Source organism: Myotis brandtii, unplaced genomic scaffold (assembly GCF_000412655.1).
Source record: "Myotis brandtii unplaced genomic scaffold, ASM41265v1 scaffold456, whole genome shotgun sequence".
NCBI classification, from domain to species: domain Eukaryota; kingdom Metazoa; phylum Chordata; class Mammalia; order Chiroptera; family Vespertilionidae; genus Myotis; species Myotis brandtii.
Genome location: NW_005367431.1, coordinates 5,765,388 through 5,784,598, shown reverse-complemented (window position 1 = coordinate 5,784,598; position 19,211 = coordinate 5,765,388). Strand labels below are relative to the sequence as shown.

General features: G+C 35.0%; 1 protein-coding gene across 6 annotated transcripts in view; it reads right to left on the bottom strand.

The window, feature by feature from the left end:
* Positions 1-2,480: 2,480 nt before the first annotated feature.
* HNRNPR (heterogeneous nuclear ribonucleoprotein R) overlaps positions 2,481-19,211 on the bottom strand; it is a 36,050-nt gene continuing 19,319 nt past the window's right edge. For 4 of the 6 annotated variants that reach the window (XM_005875225.2, XM_014546918.1, XM_005875229.2 and 1 more), the window contains 6 exons: positions 16,717-16,893; positions 14,611-14,746; positions 11,497-11,711; positions 6,527-6,676; positions 3,912-4,033; positions 2,481-3,773 (listed from right to left, as the gene is read on the bottom strand). In XM_005875225.2, coding sequence (XP_005875287.1) covers positions 3,161-3,773; positions 3,912-4,033; positions 6,527-6,676; positions 11,497-11,711; positions 14,611-14,746; positions 16,717-16,893 — 1,413 coding nt within the window. In that variant the 3' untranslated portion in view covers positions 2,481-3,160. The remainder of the gene's footprint in view (positions 3,774-3,911; positions 4,034-6,526; positions 6,677-11,496; positions 11,712-14,610; positions 14,747-16,716; positions 16,894-19,211) is intronic. The other 2 variants (XM_005875226.2, XM_005875230.2) reach the window with 1 other exon arrangement.

Here is a 19,211-nt window from a genome sequence, read left to right as displayed (position 1 = left end):
AATGGGCAGGAGGCAAATGATGTAATGAGTTTCAAGAATATTATATGGCTTTTCGCTAGGAATAGAATTTTATATCCCTTCTCTTTTGGAATTTAAAATATATAATTTATGTTGATGCATTCTGACCTTTTTAAAAAAGAGGGTTCACCTAAGTCAGATTTCAAAGTCAAGTGAGAGAAAAATTATTTATTAATAGAAAGCATTGGGCTTTCTTATGCAGAATAACCACAGGAACTAAAAAAACTGAAAAATTATGCTGAACTCTTTTGTTTAAAAAAACTAACTTCAGAACCATAGTAAACTTAATTTCCATATTAATTGACCAAATGTGGATTTATTAAAAATCTGGCAACTTATTAGAACATTTTTGCTTTAAAAAAATTAAAACAATGTCATATACATACATTTAAGCAACTGCTATAAATGAGTGATCAAATAAAAATTAGCATTCCATTATGGGGAAGGGGTATATTTATGCCAATCTCAGGAGGGTAACTACAAAGACGTCTATCTCATTATAAAGTAAAAACTTCCTCACACACATTAATATAGCAGGCTCATAAATAAAACCAAATGAATTAGGTTGGGGAACAAAAAGATGACAGGAGTATAGAAAATCAAATTTCCCAGAACTCATCATTTGTGCCTATTAAAAACAACAATGAATGCAAGTCTAGAATAAAGACCTTCCTCAATGGATATTTTTCAGATTTAGATATTAGATTATTAGATTTCTGTGAAAAGTTAAGCTCTGAATCTATTTTTTCTGAATGCTGCTACAGCAATAGTTTACAAAGACAAGGTAAAAGCTCTAAAGTGAGACTTAATGTTTATAAAGTTTCATTTTACTGCTAAATAAACGGACATAAAAATCCTATAAAACAATATTAGAGGAACATTTCTATAGATATATATTTTAATTGGTGAGAATAAAATGTAATTTGCAATCAAAGAAAGGATTTGTTATGGAACCCAAGTTTTGTTCTTATGTTTTTGCTGGGGCTTTATATTTTAGGATGGGTGGGGGAAGCATCACTTTATTCCAAGTCCTAATTCCCTTCATGGTAACTTTGTAGCTGGTACCATCTAATTTTTAAGAAATACAAACAACTCAAATTTTATTTTTAGACCCTTTCTTCTTTAGAAAAATCAGGGTTTTATTCAAGTCTAATTTAGATTTATAATGAGCTTCAAGTTGTATTTTCAAAGCTTAAAAGCAGTATTTAAAGAATTTTCGGTGTCTTTACTTTTATACATGGGCATTAAAATACATCAACACAACTGGATCTAAGCTTTATCAAATACATACCCATGTTGACCTGAAACTACTCTAAAACAGACTATATATATAATTCCTTTATCAGTTTATAAAAAAAATAGGAACATTAATAAGGCCAGTTTACTTACTGTACTATGTAATAAGTACACGTTTAAAGAGAAATAAGATATACTAACTTTCATCAAGAAATATTTTATTTGAAACCTAAAATATAATCTAATCAAAGTCGTAAAAAAATTAAGTGGCTTATAATTTTGAAATCTAGTGCTACTGTTATAATAGACACCAAATAGAAACAGAACACAAAATAAGGTGTGTTGTTTTTAATTATTCCCCAATGGCTTGTTTTTATAATTTAAAAACAGATCCACCTAAGAACAAAACGGAAGGGAAAATTTTGCAGTAATTTGAAAGTGATCCAGCCTTTTCTGCACTGTAAAGTTTGGATTTTTTTGTTCCTCTTATTCTCAAGCAAAAAGGCCATTACAATAAATCAGAATTTCTAAAGGAAACAGGGAAAGAGACGTTATGACTTGGCCAACAAAAACTTTGGCCATTAGGGATAGTTAAAAAAAAAAAAAAAAAAAAAAAAAGGTTTTAACCGAAAGTCAGAAGTATGTTTACTAGATATTTTTAAGCCTCTCTTGTGAGGCTTGTGTTTCTCAAAACAAATTTACATAGCAATAGAAAATCATATTCCTGAACTGAAGTGGCAGTCCCGATCATGTATACTAAAACTGAGTTTCATCCGTAGTGCAATTGACACCACAATACTAACATTTTTTTCCTGTTACATATATTCACTTATTCAGCAAAAAAGGTCTTCAGACAACAAATTATCCTTTATAGAAATAATGTGGGTCAAAATAATTGTAGTCTGCTTCCCTAATCCCACTTTAACATAAATTATACAATGCCTGCAAGAATGTTCAAAAGTCATTGAACCTGTTTTATAAAAATAAGGATAAAATTTCAAAATTTAAGAGACTATGAGAGAACACCAATCAATGAAGTGCTATTTGGAATAAGTACTAGAATTTAGACTAATCCTCAGTCTGATAGCCACGATACATATTGAAATAGATAAGAAATTTTGCATGAATTTGATCACTCACATAGGCAGTTATAGTTTGAAAACAATATTCCTTGCAAGGATTACGAATAAAATAATGTTTTAGGACACAATTGAATTTGAAATAGGTAATGTTTTGAATAGATTTTTGAGTTTTATTGAAATCTTACATGAACAAGAAATTGGAAATACAATCACATCAAAGAACAAATTGTCACGGCTTTGACGTTTAAGCCAAACAAATTTTGTAGGGCAGATTTCAAAAAGGTGTGAAGTAATAACAATTTAAAAACACAGTTAACCTACTTCTAGGAATGCAAAACATACAATCATAGGTTATTTTCAATACAAGAAAACTTAAATTTTTGTCTGCTTTAATTTCTTAAAACTACTAAGACAAAGTACTAGCTTGTATTTTTATTTACAGCATACTCCATACTCCTATGTAATCTATCTCAAATGCAAAAAAAATGAAACTGTCCAAAACCAAAGGTTCTGCAAAATCATGATTTAACAGTGTGCTCAGCTTGTTTTGAAGCTAAAAATGAAGCCTGAAACAATAAAAGCATTGTAATCCCCGGAATGAGGGAACTCTGCAAGCCCAATAATGTCCAAGAGCATTTATGAAAAGAGGAAAAAATAAAAAGACTTGAGTATATACACAATAATGATTTCTTCAGCTCAATACAAATGGCAGCAAATTGCGACTTAAAGATGAAACAGTTAAGCCAATTTTTGTTTTTTTGAAGAATGTAGTAGATCTAGAGCCAATCGTGTCTTGCCAATATCATTTTCAAGCCCTCACTTGTCTATTTCCACTGTTGCCCATAAGTATCCTGATAAAATTCCTGGTTGTCATTATTGTAACCATAGTTACCAGAATAGTCACCACCTTGTTGAAGCGGCTGCTGAGCGATGGGCTGGGAACCCCAGTTCTGTTGGTTGTTGGTCTGACGGCGCTTGGAATCAGGTTGGTTGTACCCATCTGCCTTTCTCTTGCCACCTACATTGCCCCCACGATTGCCCCGAGAGCCACGGGAACCACGGCCTCTCTGCTGTTGTGCAGGCCCCCCTCTGCCACCCCTAGAGCCTCTTGGTGGTCCCAAAGGTGCCCCCCTCTGTGAATAGCCAGCTCTACCTCTTGGAGGTGGTGCTCCCCGCCCCCTTGGTGGTGGCGGAGCACCTCGCCCTCCCCTTCCTCCTCCTCTTCCTCTTACTGCATAGCCATCATCATAGCCGTAGTAGGGATCTTCATAGCCTCCACGATAGTCGTGATAATCATAACCATAGTAATCATCATAGTAATCTTCATAGCCATAGTAATCTGGAGGGTAGCCATATCCACCTCTCCCCCCACCACGACCCCGACCTCTAATTGGAGGTGGCATGCGAGGAGGAGGGTGATAGTAATAATCTTCATACCTAACAATGGAGGGAAGGGAGAAAAGAAAAAACAAATTAGCTTACTTCAAGACTCTTCCTGATTTTGTTTTATTAACCTGATCTCCGCTATCAAGTTATTCTCTGTACAAAGATGTATTTACTAAAATGCAGACTCACGCAGTGCTTCTGGAGGCCTGTCTAGCAGCTTGGCGTTCTTTCCTTTTCTTGTCTGGTGGCTTGGCTAAGACTATTTCAATTTCTTCCCCTTCTATTTCTTTGCCATTCATTTCATCCATGGCCTATACAGAATTAAAAAAAATAAATTTATTTTAGAAGTAATACTTTAAAACATAACTACATAAGCATAACTGTGCCAGTTAATACACTAATAAACAATTTAAATATTTTACTTTGCAAAAGATGAATCCAGCCACAAAGTAAAAAACAACGAAAGTACCTGTTTCCCTCAATCTCACCCTCTTATATGTAAACAATATTGAGCACAAAACTGATGCCCTACTCTTATATTTAAAAAAGTAGACATATGTAATACTCTTTGTAATACTTTAAGCAATAAAAACAAGAAAAAAAAAAAGTAAACGGGTTACCTATTGCTGTTCCTTAATTCCAAATAACTAACTCTTCAATGTTTAACCATACTAAAGAGGCAAATCCACACATGGGGAAGATGCCAGTATCACAAACTTTTCAAGATTCAAAGTTTTAAATAAATATAATAGCATTCAACATGTATGTGGTCTTACATTGTTCTTCCATAAAAATTTTAAGGGGGGAGAAGATAAGAGATCAACCAAAGGACTTGTATGCATGCATATAAGCATAACCAATGGTCACGGACACTAGGGGGGTGAGGGCATGTGCTAGGTGTGGGGGTGACCAGGGAGAGGTCAATGGGGGAAAAAGGAGACATATGTAATACTATATGTAATACTTTAAATAAAGAATTTTTAAAAAGATTTTAAAAAAAGAAAAAAAATTTAAGAATGTGAAACACAAATGAGGTCACTGATAAGATCAGCAGTGGAATTCAACAAGAAATTGACACAAACACAGTCTAGGTTTCCCTCACAACACTTAACCTGGAACATACTTTGCCTAAACAAAAGCACAGAGCCCAGAAAAAGCCTGACCTAATGAAGCACTCACCTGGAGGACAATAATCAAAAGCATTCTATGCTCTAGTCCTTTATTCATGTTGTTCCACCTAATAGCCTCTGCCATGCTTCAAGGTTCAGGTGACTCTAACAAAATATCACCTCACCACAGTTTTTCTATTTCCCTATACACCCATTTCTTCTTCAGACATACATAAATGCTCTATCCATAAAGAACATTTAGTGATTTACAAATATCCAGTCAAATCCATCTTTCTCTAGATACTAATTTTCTCCCTTTACCACCTTAGGTTTTGGCTATTTCAGCTAAAACTAAATGAGGCTGAAGCTTCCTGGTCTAAACAACAGAATAGAGCAGCGGTCGCCAATGAGTGACCCACAGACCACTGGTGGTCCATGAGGTCTGAAAGGTTGGCGACTGCTGGAAAAGACCATCTACTCGCTCACCTGGCCATATCGATGAATGTGATTCCCAGTCGCTGAGCTAAAAATTTTGTAATTTTACAGACTTCTTTGGCAAACCACCCTGCCAGTTTTTATGCACCTGTTATTTAATACCAATTGAATCAAAGGACTATTTAGAAGGTATAAACTTATTAGTTATCAGTGTTTCATACCATTGGCAATTTAAGAAGGCATACATTAAATTCTGTACCGAGTTGTGAATTTTATAAGCAATAAGGTCTAATTAATTAGCAGCCATGAAAAAGCAAACAAATCAATTCTAACTAGTCAAAGATTTTCTACAAGGCACATTTAACCCCTAGAGTGCCAGGGAGCGTGATCGCGACCGCGCTCTTCCTGTCTTTCGCCAAAAGTGCCGGGAGCGCGATCGCGCTCCTCTTGCAGTGTCACTATTAGATGCTAGTAGTTCACTCTTTATTGACAGATGGCACCTAAGAGCAGATTACTTATGATGCCGAATGTGTGTAGTTCTAAAATTGACCACTGGCATTTATCTGCCTAATTTTTTACAGGTACTACGATTTTATGAAGTTTACTCAGATTTTGTAGCCCTAAAGCTTCGAAATGGCGTCCAGTTCTAAGTCTGCTTTTATTAGTGATGATGATATTGCTAAATTATGTCAATTCTTGCTGTGAAGATGACGATTTTGTGGAAGATATTGGAGAAGGGTGTCCCTCTATTTTAACATTATGTTTTGTTCAAATTTTTTTTTCTACTAGTATTTTATAATACAATCAGCAAACAATATATGTCAAAGATAGAAACAAATGTAGTAAAGGTTTCCTTAAGTTTTTGAATATGTAACTTCATTTACTTGCGATTCATAATTTTTTTCCTAAACTGCTGTAAAATCAGCAAAAATGCCTTGGCAATTTTAGCATAGTTCCTAGGATATTGGTTGGCACTCTAAGGGTTAAAAGCAGTACCCTGGAAGGCCTGGGGTGGAGAAAAGCTGGGTGGAGGGGGGCAAAGGAGGGAAAAATGGGAGACATCGGTAATACTGTCCTCATCGCTGATGTTTCTATCTCCCTCTCCCTTCCTCTCTGAAATCAATAAAAATATATATATAAAAAAGAAGTTCCAGAGTTCGGCAAAGTTGAAAACCAATTTTATTTTAATTTTTAAAGGCACTACATATGTTTAACAAGTTTCAATAGCAGAATTCAAATATCAAGAAACAAAATTTCTACCTTAACAGCTGCTCCTCTGTCTTCAAAATGAACAAATGCATAATCTTTCAACTTCTTCACCCTTTCGAGTTTTCCAAATTCAGAAAATGACTTTTCCAGTATTTCTTCCGTCACTGTAGTAGCCAAGTTTCTCACAAATAAAACTTTCACCTAATACAACAAATAGAAAAAATTGGCATTGGCTACTTAATTTTAGCTGGTCTTATATTAAAGTATTTCTTCCTATCTTCATGGCATAGGCTTTTTTCCTCTAAAACATTAAGTGCTATGATAGAAGGTATAAAAATTGCCAAAATAATTCAGATTTTACCGATTTATATAAATATTGGTTTCTTCTCATGTCCTATAATTAAAGTGCCTAACATTGTAAATAGGACCTTCAAAAAACAACAACACATAATTATTACTAAGTTAACTTACAAATTTTGCATGGTCCCTAAGTCTCCCTTAAACAAGTTTTTCCAGGTTTTTTTTCCCCCCTATTAGAACTGGATAGATAAGCTGATTCTAAAGTTCATTGGAAAAAATAAGCAAATATAGCCAGGAAAAAGATAAGAAAAAAATTTAGAGACTAACCTTACCAGATATAACAACCATAATGCTTAAATCATTCAATCAGTGTAGTGTTAATCTGGATAAAAATAAAAGTCAGATCCATATCTCACACTGTATGCCAGGATAAACTCCAAACACACACACACACACACACACACACACACACACACACACACACACACACACGATGGGGAAATAAAAGTGCTAGAAGAAAATAATGTTTTTATAACACACATTGGGGAAGGCTTTGCGACTCAAAATTTATTAACTAAAGTCTATAAACTATAGAGGAGTGATGGATTCAACTACTAAAAATAAATGGCTTCACCTGGCTGGCGTGGCTCAGTGGTTGAGCGTCAACCTATGAATCAGGAGGCCACGGTTCCACTCCCCATCAGGGCACATGCCCGGGTTGCAGGCTCAATTCCCCAGTGTGGGGCGTGCAGAAGGCAGCCGATCAGTGATTCTCTCTCATCATTGATATTTCTATCTCTCTCTTCCTCTCCCTTCCTCTCTGAAATCAATAAAAATATGTGTAAAAATAAATAAATGGCTTCCATATAGCAAAAAATACAAGCAAAGTAAAAAACCAAATGACTTATATAACAAAGAGTTAATCTTTCTTTTATATCAGAGATCCAGAAAATAATAAAAAAAAAACTCAACAGAAAAACTGAATAGAAAAATAGGCAAAAATTCATGATTATATGGTTCATACAAAACAACAACAACAACAACAAAAAAAAACAACCAGCAACACACAAATGACCGGAAAACATAGTAAAAACTTAAACTCATGCATAGTAAGAGAAGAAAACTCTTAACGGCTTTGAAATACCGTTTGTTATCAAACTGGCAAAATCCGAAAGTTTAACCATACACTAATTTTGATAAGGATGAGAATAGGCCTCTTGTATTTCACTGGTAGGAGGGTAAAACGATCTGGTCCACTTCCCAAAGAGGGGAATATAGTAATCTTAGTAATAACAGATGCATTTACCTGTTGGCCCACAATTCTACCCCTGAGAATCTATCCTACAGATATATCCATACTTGTATCAACGGACATGACAAAAGCTTATTCACTACAGAAACAACCTAAAAGACTAGACTAGAACAACCCAAGAACGTCCAGCTGGTTGAATATACTGTGGTACATCCACCGAATGGAACACTATGTAACCATACAAAAAAAGAAGAAGAAAAAAAAAAAGAGGAAGAGTTCTAGCTGGTTTGGGTCAGTGGATAGACCAGGGGTGGGCAAACTTTTTGACTCGAGGGCCACAATGGGTTCTTAAACTGGACCGGAGGGCTGGAACAAAAGCATGGATGGAGTGTTTGTGTGAACTAATATAAATTCAAAGTAAACATCATTACATAAAAGGGTACGGTCTTTTTTTTTTTTAGTTTTATTCATTTCAAGCGGGCCGCATCCGGCCCGCGGGCCGTAGTTTGCCCACGGCTGGGATAGAGCATTGGCCTGTGGACTGAAGGGTCCTGGGTTTGATTTCAGTCAGGGGCCCATGCCTGGGTTGCAGGCTCGAACCCTAGTAGGGGGTGTGCAGGAGGCAGCCAATCAATGATTCTCTCTCATCATTGATGTTTCTATCTCTCTCTCCCTCTCCTTTCCTCTCTGAAATCAATAAAATTATATTTCAAAACACACACACACAAAAAAACGAGGAAGAGCTCTAAGAGCTGACATGGAGAGATTGCTAGGATACATTGTTGGTAAGACTTTTTTCCCCCATTTCTGAAACAGGGATCCAACTTATAGTCAATGTGACAGATAAGCACTGTGTCATAGTTTAATTGGCAACATTTATAATTTCTTAGTGGTACTTATAATAATGGTATACCTTCCTTAGAGCTGATGAAATAGAGTGGTAAATAAAACAAATATGAATCAGTGAAAACAGTAAGTTACCAGCAACCACTTGTATAAGAAGCAGGGAAATAATACATCCTCAATATGTCAGTATTTGCCCAAGAAAACACGAAAAGATAGTAAGAGACTACTAAAACTGAATGCCTATAGGGAACCAAGGGGTATGATACAGATATGGTAGATGGGGATAGGGGTGGAATTGGGACTTGTCTATCTTTCTATAAAATTTTGATTTCTAAGCTAAGGAAATATATTAACTATTTAAACAAAAAAACAAACATATCCACTGAACAAAGTGTTGCTCTATGAATAGAAAGGATGGGGGAGAAAAATCTTAATTCAATGGGTGAAAAAAATGGAACAGTTTCCACCTCTCTCTATCTCCTTTATTTTTCTAAATGTTGTAATACTGAAGTATAACTTCATCAGACAGGTCTCCACTGATTTCCTTTTTAACTAAACATGGATCCCTTATCTTTTCCTGAAATGAAACCATTACATACTATATAAAAATTACTTGTTGCCCTAGCTGGTTTGGCTCAGTGGATAGAGCGTCGGCCTGCAGACTGAAGGGTCCCGGGTTCGATTCCGGTCAAGGGCACATGCCCGGGTTGCAGGCTCAGTCCCCAGTGGGGGCGTGCAGGAGGCAGCCGATCAATGATTCTCTCTCAACATTGATGTTTCTCTCTTTCCTTCTCTGAAATCAATAAAAATATATTTTTTAAAAATTACTTCTTAAAACTGTATTAAGAAAGATACATTTATTTAGGTGCTTAGGTTCTGTTTGATTTTAAAAGTGACCCAACTTGGCAAAAGATCTGCAATAAATTGTAACACTAATAGAGTGAAGTAACAGCAAAAGCTTTACTCTACTGTGTAAATTCCCCCTCATTAGAAAACAAAGAGTCAGTAATATTCAAGTTTATTCAACCAGTATTATTCAAGTTTATAGAGGCTACCTATTCATTCCAAAATTGTTTCAGATGCAGAAAGAATAGTTACTAGAATAAAATTTGAAGTTTTCTAACCCTATAAAAAGATTTAGGGTAAATTTCAATCTGAAAGGTTATAAGAAGTATATGAAAAGTGATTGATGAGAAAATTAGTAGCTATACTTTAGAATTTTGGGGGATTTGATTCCCCTCGTATAATATACCTATAATACTATTTTTAAAATGTTTTTATAGGACAAGCAATACAGGCTACACTTAGCTTCTATAAGGTAGATTCAAAGTTATGAGATTTGAAGATATTTATCCAATGCTAATAAAGTAGGTCACATCCAAATTCAGTAAGTTTGCCCCAAGTCACAATTGGGAGAACAAGTGAAATTGAAATCAAACTAGAAAAAAAAGAAGGAAGGAAGGAAGGAAGGAAGGAAGGAAGGAAGGAAGGAAGGAAGGAAGGAAGGAAGGAAGGAAGGAAGGAAGGAAGGAAGGAAGGAAGGAAGGAAGGAAGGAAGGAAGGAAGGAAGGAAGGGGAAAGAAAGCAGGGCCATTTAAATTCTCAGTCCCTTTCCTTGACACTATCTATTCAAGGAATATGTTAAAAAGATACTGAACAGCACATCTGAGAGCCTCTGGCTCATTCTCAGTGGATCTTCTGTTTAACACAAAGATGTTTTTGCCTACAAAAATTTTATTATGCTAATATAAACTGGGGCTCTTTTAACTAATCAGAGTGAGGACTGCCTTCTCAGAATCTAGAGGCAGACTTCTCATCCAGAAGAATCTAATCACTAATTTATGACCATCCATAAAGTTGCTGCCTCCCTGAGAAGGGAAAAGACATTTACCAAAATACTCAAAAAGTCACTAAAAGGGACAGAGATGCAACTCTAATGTGTCCCTTCAATCCCAGGACTCACCCAAAAGAAAGCCTGAGAATGAGGATTCATGGTACCATCTGTTACCAGGCAAAGATCTTGGCAATGCAAGGATAGGACAGAGAAAAACGAGGTCCCTCTACAGGACTTGCCATGCATATTTTGCCACTACCATATAACAGCAAACATGAAAACCTTCTGCCTTTCTTCACAGGGACAATACCCTAAATGAAGCTTGATAATTAAAAAAAGAAAAACTTTTTAAAATAAGAGAAAAAAATTAGATATAAATATAAATAAAATTATTCCTGGCCGTTTAATAAAAGTCATAATATGGTCAATGAAGATTATAATTCAAACTTTACCTCTTTCTTTACTGAGTAAGACCTTGTCTTTTTTTCTTTTTAAACCTCTGTATTCCTTATAATGCCTAGCACTAAACAAATTCTCAGTGTGTATAAAAATACTTAATGGAAGGGATTTCATTTCAGTTCCTTTTACACGTTTAATCAGCAGGAAAAGGAATGGTTAATGGAAATTCCTGAGTATCAAGAAAGGCTGTTAAGTTTGGTGTTAAAACAGGTCCTTGCCTAAATAGTTAAAATCAAGAGCTATAATATTAAACTCAAAAAATTTTGAGTTTCATTCTGAGTATAAAATTTAAATGATGACCACACCTCCATCCCAAGAAATTGCATTTACCTTAGCCATGACTTCTGGATCTGGTTCTTCCACAGGGTCAGCCCATTCAACTGTAACTACATTTCCCCATACTTTTACTTTTCCACTCATCAGCCGGCGTCTGGCTTGTGCTGCTGACTTGTGATCCTCATATTCAAGGAAGCAGAACCCCCGATTCTTCTTTTTGTCATCGGGTTGATGATAGAGAATAACGTCCACCAAACCCTCTGTTAAACCAACAGCCAGATATATAAGCCAAAAGCATCCACCACACATCTACTGATTAGGCAGACCTAAATCCACTTGCCTAAAAGCAAAAAATAACTGAAGAAGCCTCAAAATGATTCACTAATTACCTAATAGACAATTTAATCAGCATTATTAGATATGAGGTTTGGGACAATATTTTTATGTGCCCTTTTAATTTTAGGGGTCGTAAAGATACAGCCATAAACGACAGGTGCAACTACTGCATTTTGACATATAGCATTCTACAATGTTTTAAAGATTTGATGTAACATGACCTTACAATTTATAAAAATACTACACCAAAGAACTTAAACATCAAATTATTGATATAAATCCAAGAGAACTAAGATTCAACAACTAACCATCCTCAGGTCTAACTTAAAAGTTAGTTTTTACTAAGAATAAAAATAATTGCTAAATACTGGTGTCCCTCCGGTCTGCCCTGTGCCCTCACCTTTCCATAAATCTTCTTTCTAGGTAAAAACCAGCTAGTTCCTACTCTTAAATACTATCTATATCCTTAAGAATGCTTAGATTTTATTTCTACCCCAGACTTAGACATTTTAAATTTAACAGTCCAAAACTGCACCACCACTCCCCAAATCTGTCTTCTCTAGACTTCCCTACTTAATAAACAGTATTATCTCCTGGGTTTCTCAAGCCAGAAATTAAAGACTCATTCTTGATTTCCTCCTTTACTTCATCTCCCCTATCCAATTCCAAGCCAATCTACTTTTTGCATCTCCACTGCTCAATCTTCTATTTGAACATTATGAAAGCTTCTACTCTTTGCCCCTTTCTAAGCCATTATCTATATAGCAATAAAAATATTCTGAAAACATAAAACAGATGTCATTCCCTGTTTAAGACCTTCAAATACCATCTCATTATACATACACTAAAATCCAAACTCCTTATGTGGTCTTCAAAAGTCCTACCTACTTCATTTTATATAATTCTACCTTTTAAAAACACTGGCCTTCTATTAACTTTAATATACCAAGTTATTTCTTGCCTTAGAACACAGGCATGTGTTGCTCTCTTGGAATGCCTGTTTGTATGCTACATTCTTCTCATTCTTCATGTCTTGGATGAAATGTCACCTTATCAGAAAAGACTTCCATAACCATAAAATCCCCAATAGTAGCTATTCTCTACCTAAATATCCCTTATTTCCTTCTTTACAGTGCTTACCACAATGTGTAAATATTTTCTTAATTTGGGGGGGGGGGGGATGATCTTCTCTCCTTTCCCAGAATGTAAGCTCTACAGGGCAGAGACTAGATCTCTCTTATTCACCACTGTATCCCAGCAGATAGTACAATACCAGCACTTAATAGGCACTAGATAAACACTTGCTGAAAAAAATGAATACATGGATATAAAGCCAGAAAGGACTTGGTAGGTAATAAACTAATATAAACTAATGAGGTTAAAGAATTGTGCCCCCCAAAAAAAAAAAGAAGAACTGTGCCAACAGTTAGAGGTATTTGACCAACACAATTATGATAAACTAGAGGCCCAGTGCATGAAAATCATGCAGAGTGTGTGTGTTTGTGTGTGTGTGTCCCTCAGCCTGGCCTGTACCCTCTTGCTATCCGGGAGCTCTTGGGGAGGGGGCCTAAGCCATCCTAAGCCATCAGTCGGACATCCTTAGCGACATCTTTAGTTCCTCCGTGGAGGCAGGAGACGCTCCCGCCACCTCTGCTGCGCTCACCAGCTGTGAGCCTGGCTTCTGGCTAAGCGGCACTCCCCATGGGAGCACACTGACCACAGCTCCTGTGTTGAGCATCTGCCCCCTGGTGGTCAGTGCACATCATAGTGACCAGTCATTCCACCGTTCAGTCGATTTGCATATTAGCCCTTTATTACATAGGAGGATAGTGGCAGTGGTTATGATGTGGGATGCTAGAAGTAAAAAATTCCGGAGTGGCTAGATTTTGTGGCAACAAGATCCAGAATGTGATCTGCATGTGGGGGAGCTGAAGTAAAGGACTGAAGATGAGATGGTCACAAAACTAGGAGACTAGGGTACTGGATGATGCCTCTATGGCAAAAGTACTAAGAGTAAGTCAATTTAGGACAGAAGAGGAAGACTGTGAGCCAGAAGCAACCTTCAATTAATAAGACAAATTGAAACCAGAAGAGCAATAGATGACAGCTTGAAGGAAGGGGAAAGAATAGTATATCTGGATGACAAAAATGTAAAGGAATAGTGGGGTTTTCTTTAAAAGGGAAGGTAATCGTCTAAAAAAGTGTTTTTTAAACCACAGCTAGTATTTAGTAGCTCTCTATTAGCATTTTAAAAATGGAAATGGAAAAGGAAATATCAGACTAAGTCATGTAAAATAGTAAAAGTATTTGGTTTCATTAAATTTTGTTTCAGTTACATATAAATGTATACAGACCAATGTATAAACATATACACTGTAATATAAAATGTACTTCTCAATCAATTCCATGCATTTAGAATTGCAAATTTTGAAAAATATGATCTAGATGAGCTAACAGGAAGAGAGGACAAGAATACTAATCCCTTTGGACCTAAAGTACACTGAATGTCAGAAGGGGAAAGCCTTCACTTGAAGACCACAGGGCAAAAGCTCTGGTAAAAGCCAAGGTTCAATTAAGGTAAAGTGAAGGGGACATTCCAAGATATTAAGGATATGAGGAAATGTGCTTAGTCCAAACCACTATAAACATAAAAAAAACTCAAATGATTTATCAAACTGGCAAAATCCAGAAAATAATAAAAGCAGAAGGGATGCAATTTAGACACTGAATAGACATTTAAACTCTTAGATTAATACACACATCCTTTTTTTGCACTTATAAACAGTACCACAGATTTCCCAAAATTAACTTCTAAATACATTTTTGTTTTACCTGTGACTTTACTGAATTCTTCCAGAATGTTTTCTTTAGTCTTATTCTTTGGAATTGATCCAACAAAAAGCCTGTTGTTTGCCACGGAAATGCACACTCCAAGGTGTTTACCAGGGCGAATTTCATAGCTGTCACACTGCAAGGAAGAAAAGAACCAGACACCCCACAACCACCCCAAACTCAGGACAACCGATCTCAATCTAAAATATTCATTAATTTAAGGTCAAACACTCCCTGCTTCATGAACTCACCAAGTTCCCTCAGGCTTGCCATAATATAAATGTGTATTTTAAACTTGTTACAGCCAGTCTTTCATTTAATCTGGTTTTGTTAACTTTCACTATTCCTCCATATTATAAATAACTCAAAGTTATTAACATTTCATTTTTAAAACTATCTTATTTCATATTTAAGATTTTATCTATCTAAAAACTTTTTTCCATGGATTTTTCAGAAAAAGTACTTTGGAGATGAAATCAGATACACACAAGCCATTGGCAAGATAATAATATATGAAGAGTAACAACTATGTTTAATCAATGCAAAAGAAATTTAGAAGTACTTCATATTCTACACAAACCAAAGAATTCTAAATATATAAAGTTTTAAACTGTGTATCAAACACAATATTTTCAAAAGTATATAAAATGATAGATATAAAAAAATGTTTTATTTAAATCACTAAAGTTTATTCCTTGATAAACTTTAGCTTCTGTTTTAACATTACTTACCCATTTATTTACTAAAAGACATGTTATTATAAATTAAATCATCCATATATTGCCAAAACATGGAAATAAAGATTTAAAAACTTAGTATTAAATAAACAAACTGTAAAAAAAAATCCATAACAAAGACTAAAATCTGGGTCAAACTAGAAGCAGAACTAAGTTAGAGGCAACTTATGAAACAAAAGCCTTTGTTAAAGAGGTTACTGTTCTAGAAGGACTAGACTAGGTGAGGGCTTTAGATATCTGGCAAAAGATTATGCCAAAATATAATGACATTGTTAAGCTACTGAGATGGTTGTATTTTAATACAGTAGGAGTGAAGATATACTTAATTTGCAAAACTTAGTTACTACTGCTACTCATAAGTAAGTACGAAGAGTAAAAGGCCCTATAAAAAGGAATTAATAGAAGACTGGTTATAAAATAGCAAAAAAGGATTAAAGCAGTGGTTCTCAACCTTCTGGCCCTTTAAATACAGTTCCTCATGTTGTGACCCAACCATAAAATTATTTTCGTTGCTACTTCATAACTGTAATGTTGCTACTGTTATGAATCGTAATGTAAATATCTGATATGCAGGATGGTCTTAGGAGACCCCTGTGAAAGGGTCGTTCGACCGCCAAAGGGGTCGCAACCCACAGGTTGAGAACCGCTGGATTAAAGACAGAGAAGACTGAACGACCTGGAAACAAAAATATAGAAAAGAAGAATATACTTAGAAAATAAATTGTATGATTAGGCTGTGACAAAAATAAAACAAAACAGATTCAGAACCATTTCCTGAATTGGCTACAGTGTCCTAAGCCTTCATTACACTTTAAGAATCCTATCATAAAGTTTAACAGCAAGAATTGACATCCTTTCTATCAATATTCAAATGGAATTTTAGATACTAATCACTGTAATTAATAACTTTAAAAATATATTTATATTTATTGATTTCAGAGAGGAAGGGAGAGGGAGAGACAGAAACATCAATGATGAGAGAGAATCATTGATTGGCTGCTTCCTGCATGCTCCCCACTGGGGACTGAGCCTGAAACCTGGGCATGTGCCCGGGAATTGAACTGTGATCTCCTGGTTCACAGGTCAACACTCAACCATTGAGGCACACCAGCCGTGCTCTATTAATAACTTTTTAGAATTATGGGACACTTTCTCCAACACATTAATTCTTGGGTATACTCATTTCTTTTTTACTTTTATAATCAGAAAACACAGAGCAAAGGCCACATACCAACTCAGTCAACATAAAAACATTCAAAGCAAAAACTAAAGAAAGTAAAATAATGTTAACCGCAAACATTTTAAACTGAGGTAATTCTCTCAAATAATGACTTGCTAGACAGTAGGTATCTGTTTTGTTATCACATACCAGTTTAACAGCTTCCTGTGCAGCTTCCTTTCCACAGAAGGTGATAAATGCATACCCTCTGTTCTGACCAGACAGTGGATCCATCATAAGACGTAGATCCCAAATGGGACCAGCCTTTTCAAAAAGGGGTACCAACTCATCCTCATATAAATCTCTTGGTATTTTACCTACAAAGACCTGAAATAAAATCTCTGTATTAGAATCCCAATGTAAGCATTTGATTTTAGATTTATAAAGCCTAACTGCCTTTTCTTTAAGGGGGTGGGGACAGGAAGATGGTTAAGGAGCAATGGGATAATATGAATTTTGTGATACTGACCCTAATTTTTATTATAATAACTTTAGGGTCATCAACATAGAACAGTATTCTATACTGAAAAATGGAAACTGATTAATAAGAGTGTGCAAAATTAGTACTAAAATTTTAATATAATTTATTTTCCTCATAAAAACAAATAAAGAGCACATATGTTCATGGAAATATGTCTGTTTTTATAAAAACAAAATTGAATAAAAAATTAATGTGGTCTTCTTCAAGCTTTTTCAATCTAAAATTTTTATTATTTAAAGCTCCAGGGCTTCTTCAATCAATCCCTTTCTCTATCAGAATATTATATTTTAAGGCCTATAAAAAATTCTTCACCATATAAAGATTTAGTATTCTATCTTAATAAAAATTATATAGGATTAAATTAGAATTTACAATGGTAAATTAGAATTAAATAATCATACCACAATTGTCTTCAAGTTTCTACGTCAGTAACATCAAAAATAATCCTTTATGTTAAAGTATTTGCAATCCAGTCTTAACGAGTAAATCAGTGTTTGCATGAGATAAATTTTCTAGTGAAACTCTTCTACATCAACATTTCATATTCTGAAAAATAACCTGATTAATGAATAATAGTAATCCAAAAGGTGTCAAAATTATACTGGATATTAAATTTCTGATGTTAAGCTCCATAACAGTTGTGCAATCTAACACAATCCTTTCCAAAAAATGGATTCACCTTCACTGCTGTTCGGTAAAACCTGAGGTCTTCTACTGAAAAATCTAGCATGATTCTCATACAACAGCTATTCCAATTCTGTCTTCTTAAAGTCTCCAATCCTTGTTCACAGTCACTTTTAAGGTCTTCTGGGAAAGTTCCTCATATTCTTTCCTCTCAACCTTAAAAACTTTTCTCAGTATCTATTTTCACTTCTTTCCTTTATACCTCAGAGAAAGAGATTTACTTCCTTTCAAAGGTTAACTTCTTAACCCTAATAAAACAGCACATTTCTTTTCACCATCTTGTGGAAATAATTACAAGTCTTTATTTCTTCAACTCTCCTATTTTTTGCTTAATACATCCTCCTCTCCTTTCAATTGGTTCTTTCCTGTCTTTAAACATGCTAAATCTCCCACAGCTAAACAAAAGATAAACAAATAATACTTTAGCTTATATATCTTTCCTTTTACTTTTATATGCTTAGAACACATCCCCCATGTTTTATTTTACTCATGCAGTTTTTCTTTTCAATATATCTACTATATGCTTAGTACTGGTGCAGCTACAGAGAAATAAAAAAAAAATACATTTAAGGCATCATTTTAATGGTATCCCTACAGAAGTATCTTTCTAATGAAAAATCCACTCTGAAAAGCACCTGGCATCTATGCTCTCTTTAACTCTCCAAAATTGACTTCTTCCTCTAACACTAAACTGTATGCCCAAATGTCACTAATGAATTCTAATGACCAAATTTTCTTTCCTCAGACTCACCATTCTTGCCTCTTCAACAAGCATCAACACTGGCGATACTACCTTCTGAAAATCCTCTTAAATCTTCAGAATCCTACGCTAACCTTGTCTTCTTACCTTTAATTATTTCTCTATCCTTTCCAAGGTGATCCTTCAATCTACCTACGTTTCCCAAAGTTATGGTTCTACTATACTTCACTGTATTTTCTTCACTTATAAAGATCTATCTCCAAAGCCTACAACTATACAGTCATCTTCCAGTTCCCCATCCCAAGACCTAATTCTGTGTCTCCAAATGCCTATTAAACATTTCCTCTTGATTGCCATCAATAAGTCTAGCAGTGCCAACTTGTTTTTTGAATATAGATGTATGTATAGATAAGAATGACTATCAGAATAGTAGTTATAATACATAAAAAACTTTTCTAATTGTATTTTTCCTTATTACATTTCTAAATATTCTACAATAGAGATAGAATACATTTGCAACAAATGTTTCCTTTTTCAAAAGTCAAAATGACTAAAACCCACCCTTGTCAACTAGCTCCTCTGAATTTTCACCATTTCTCTTGGAAGAACATAATTTCTGCTGCTCCTCCAACAAGATGACTGAGGAAATATTACTCCCATAAACAAAACAAAAAAACTCAAATATTTTGAATCCCTCCCATTCTCATCCATGTCCAATTAATCTTTTAAGTATCAGCTTAAAGTTGCTCCAATGCATAATGCCTAGCCTATACAGACAAC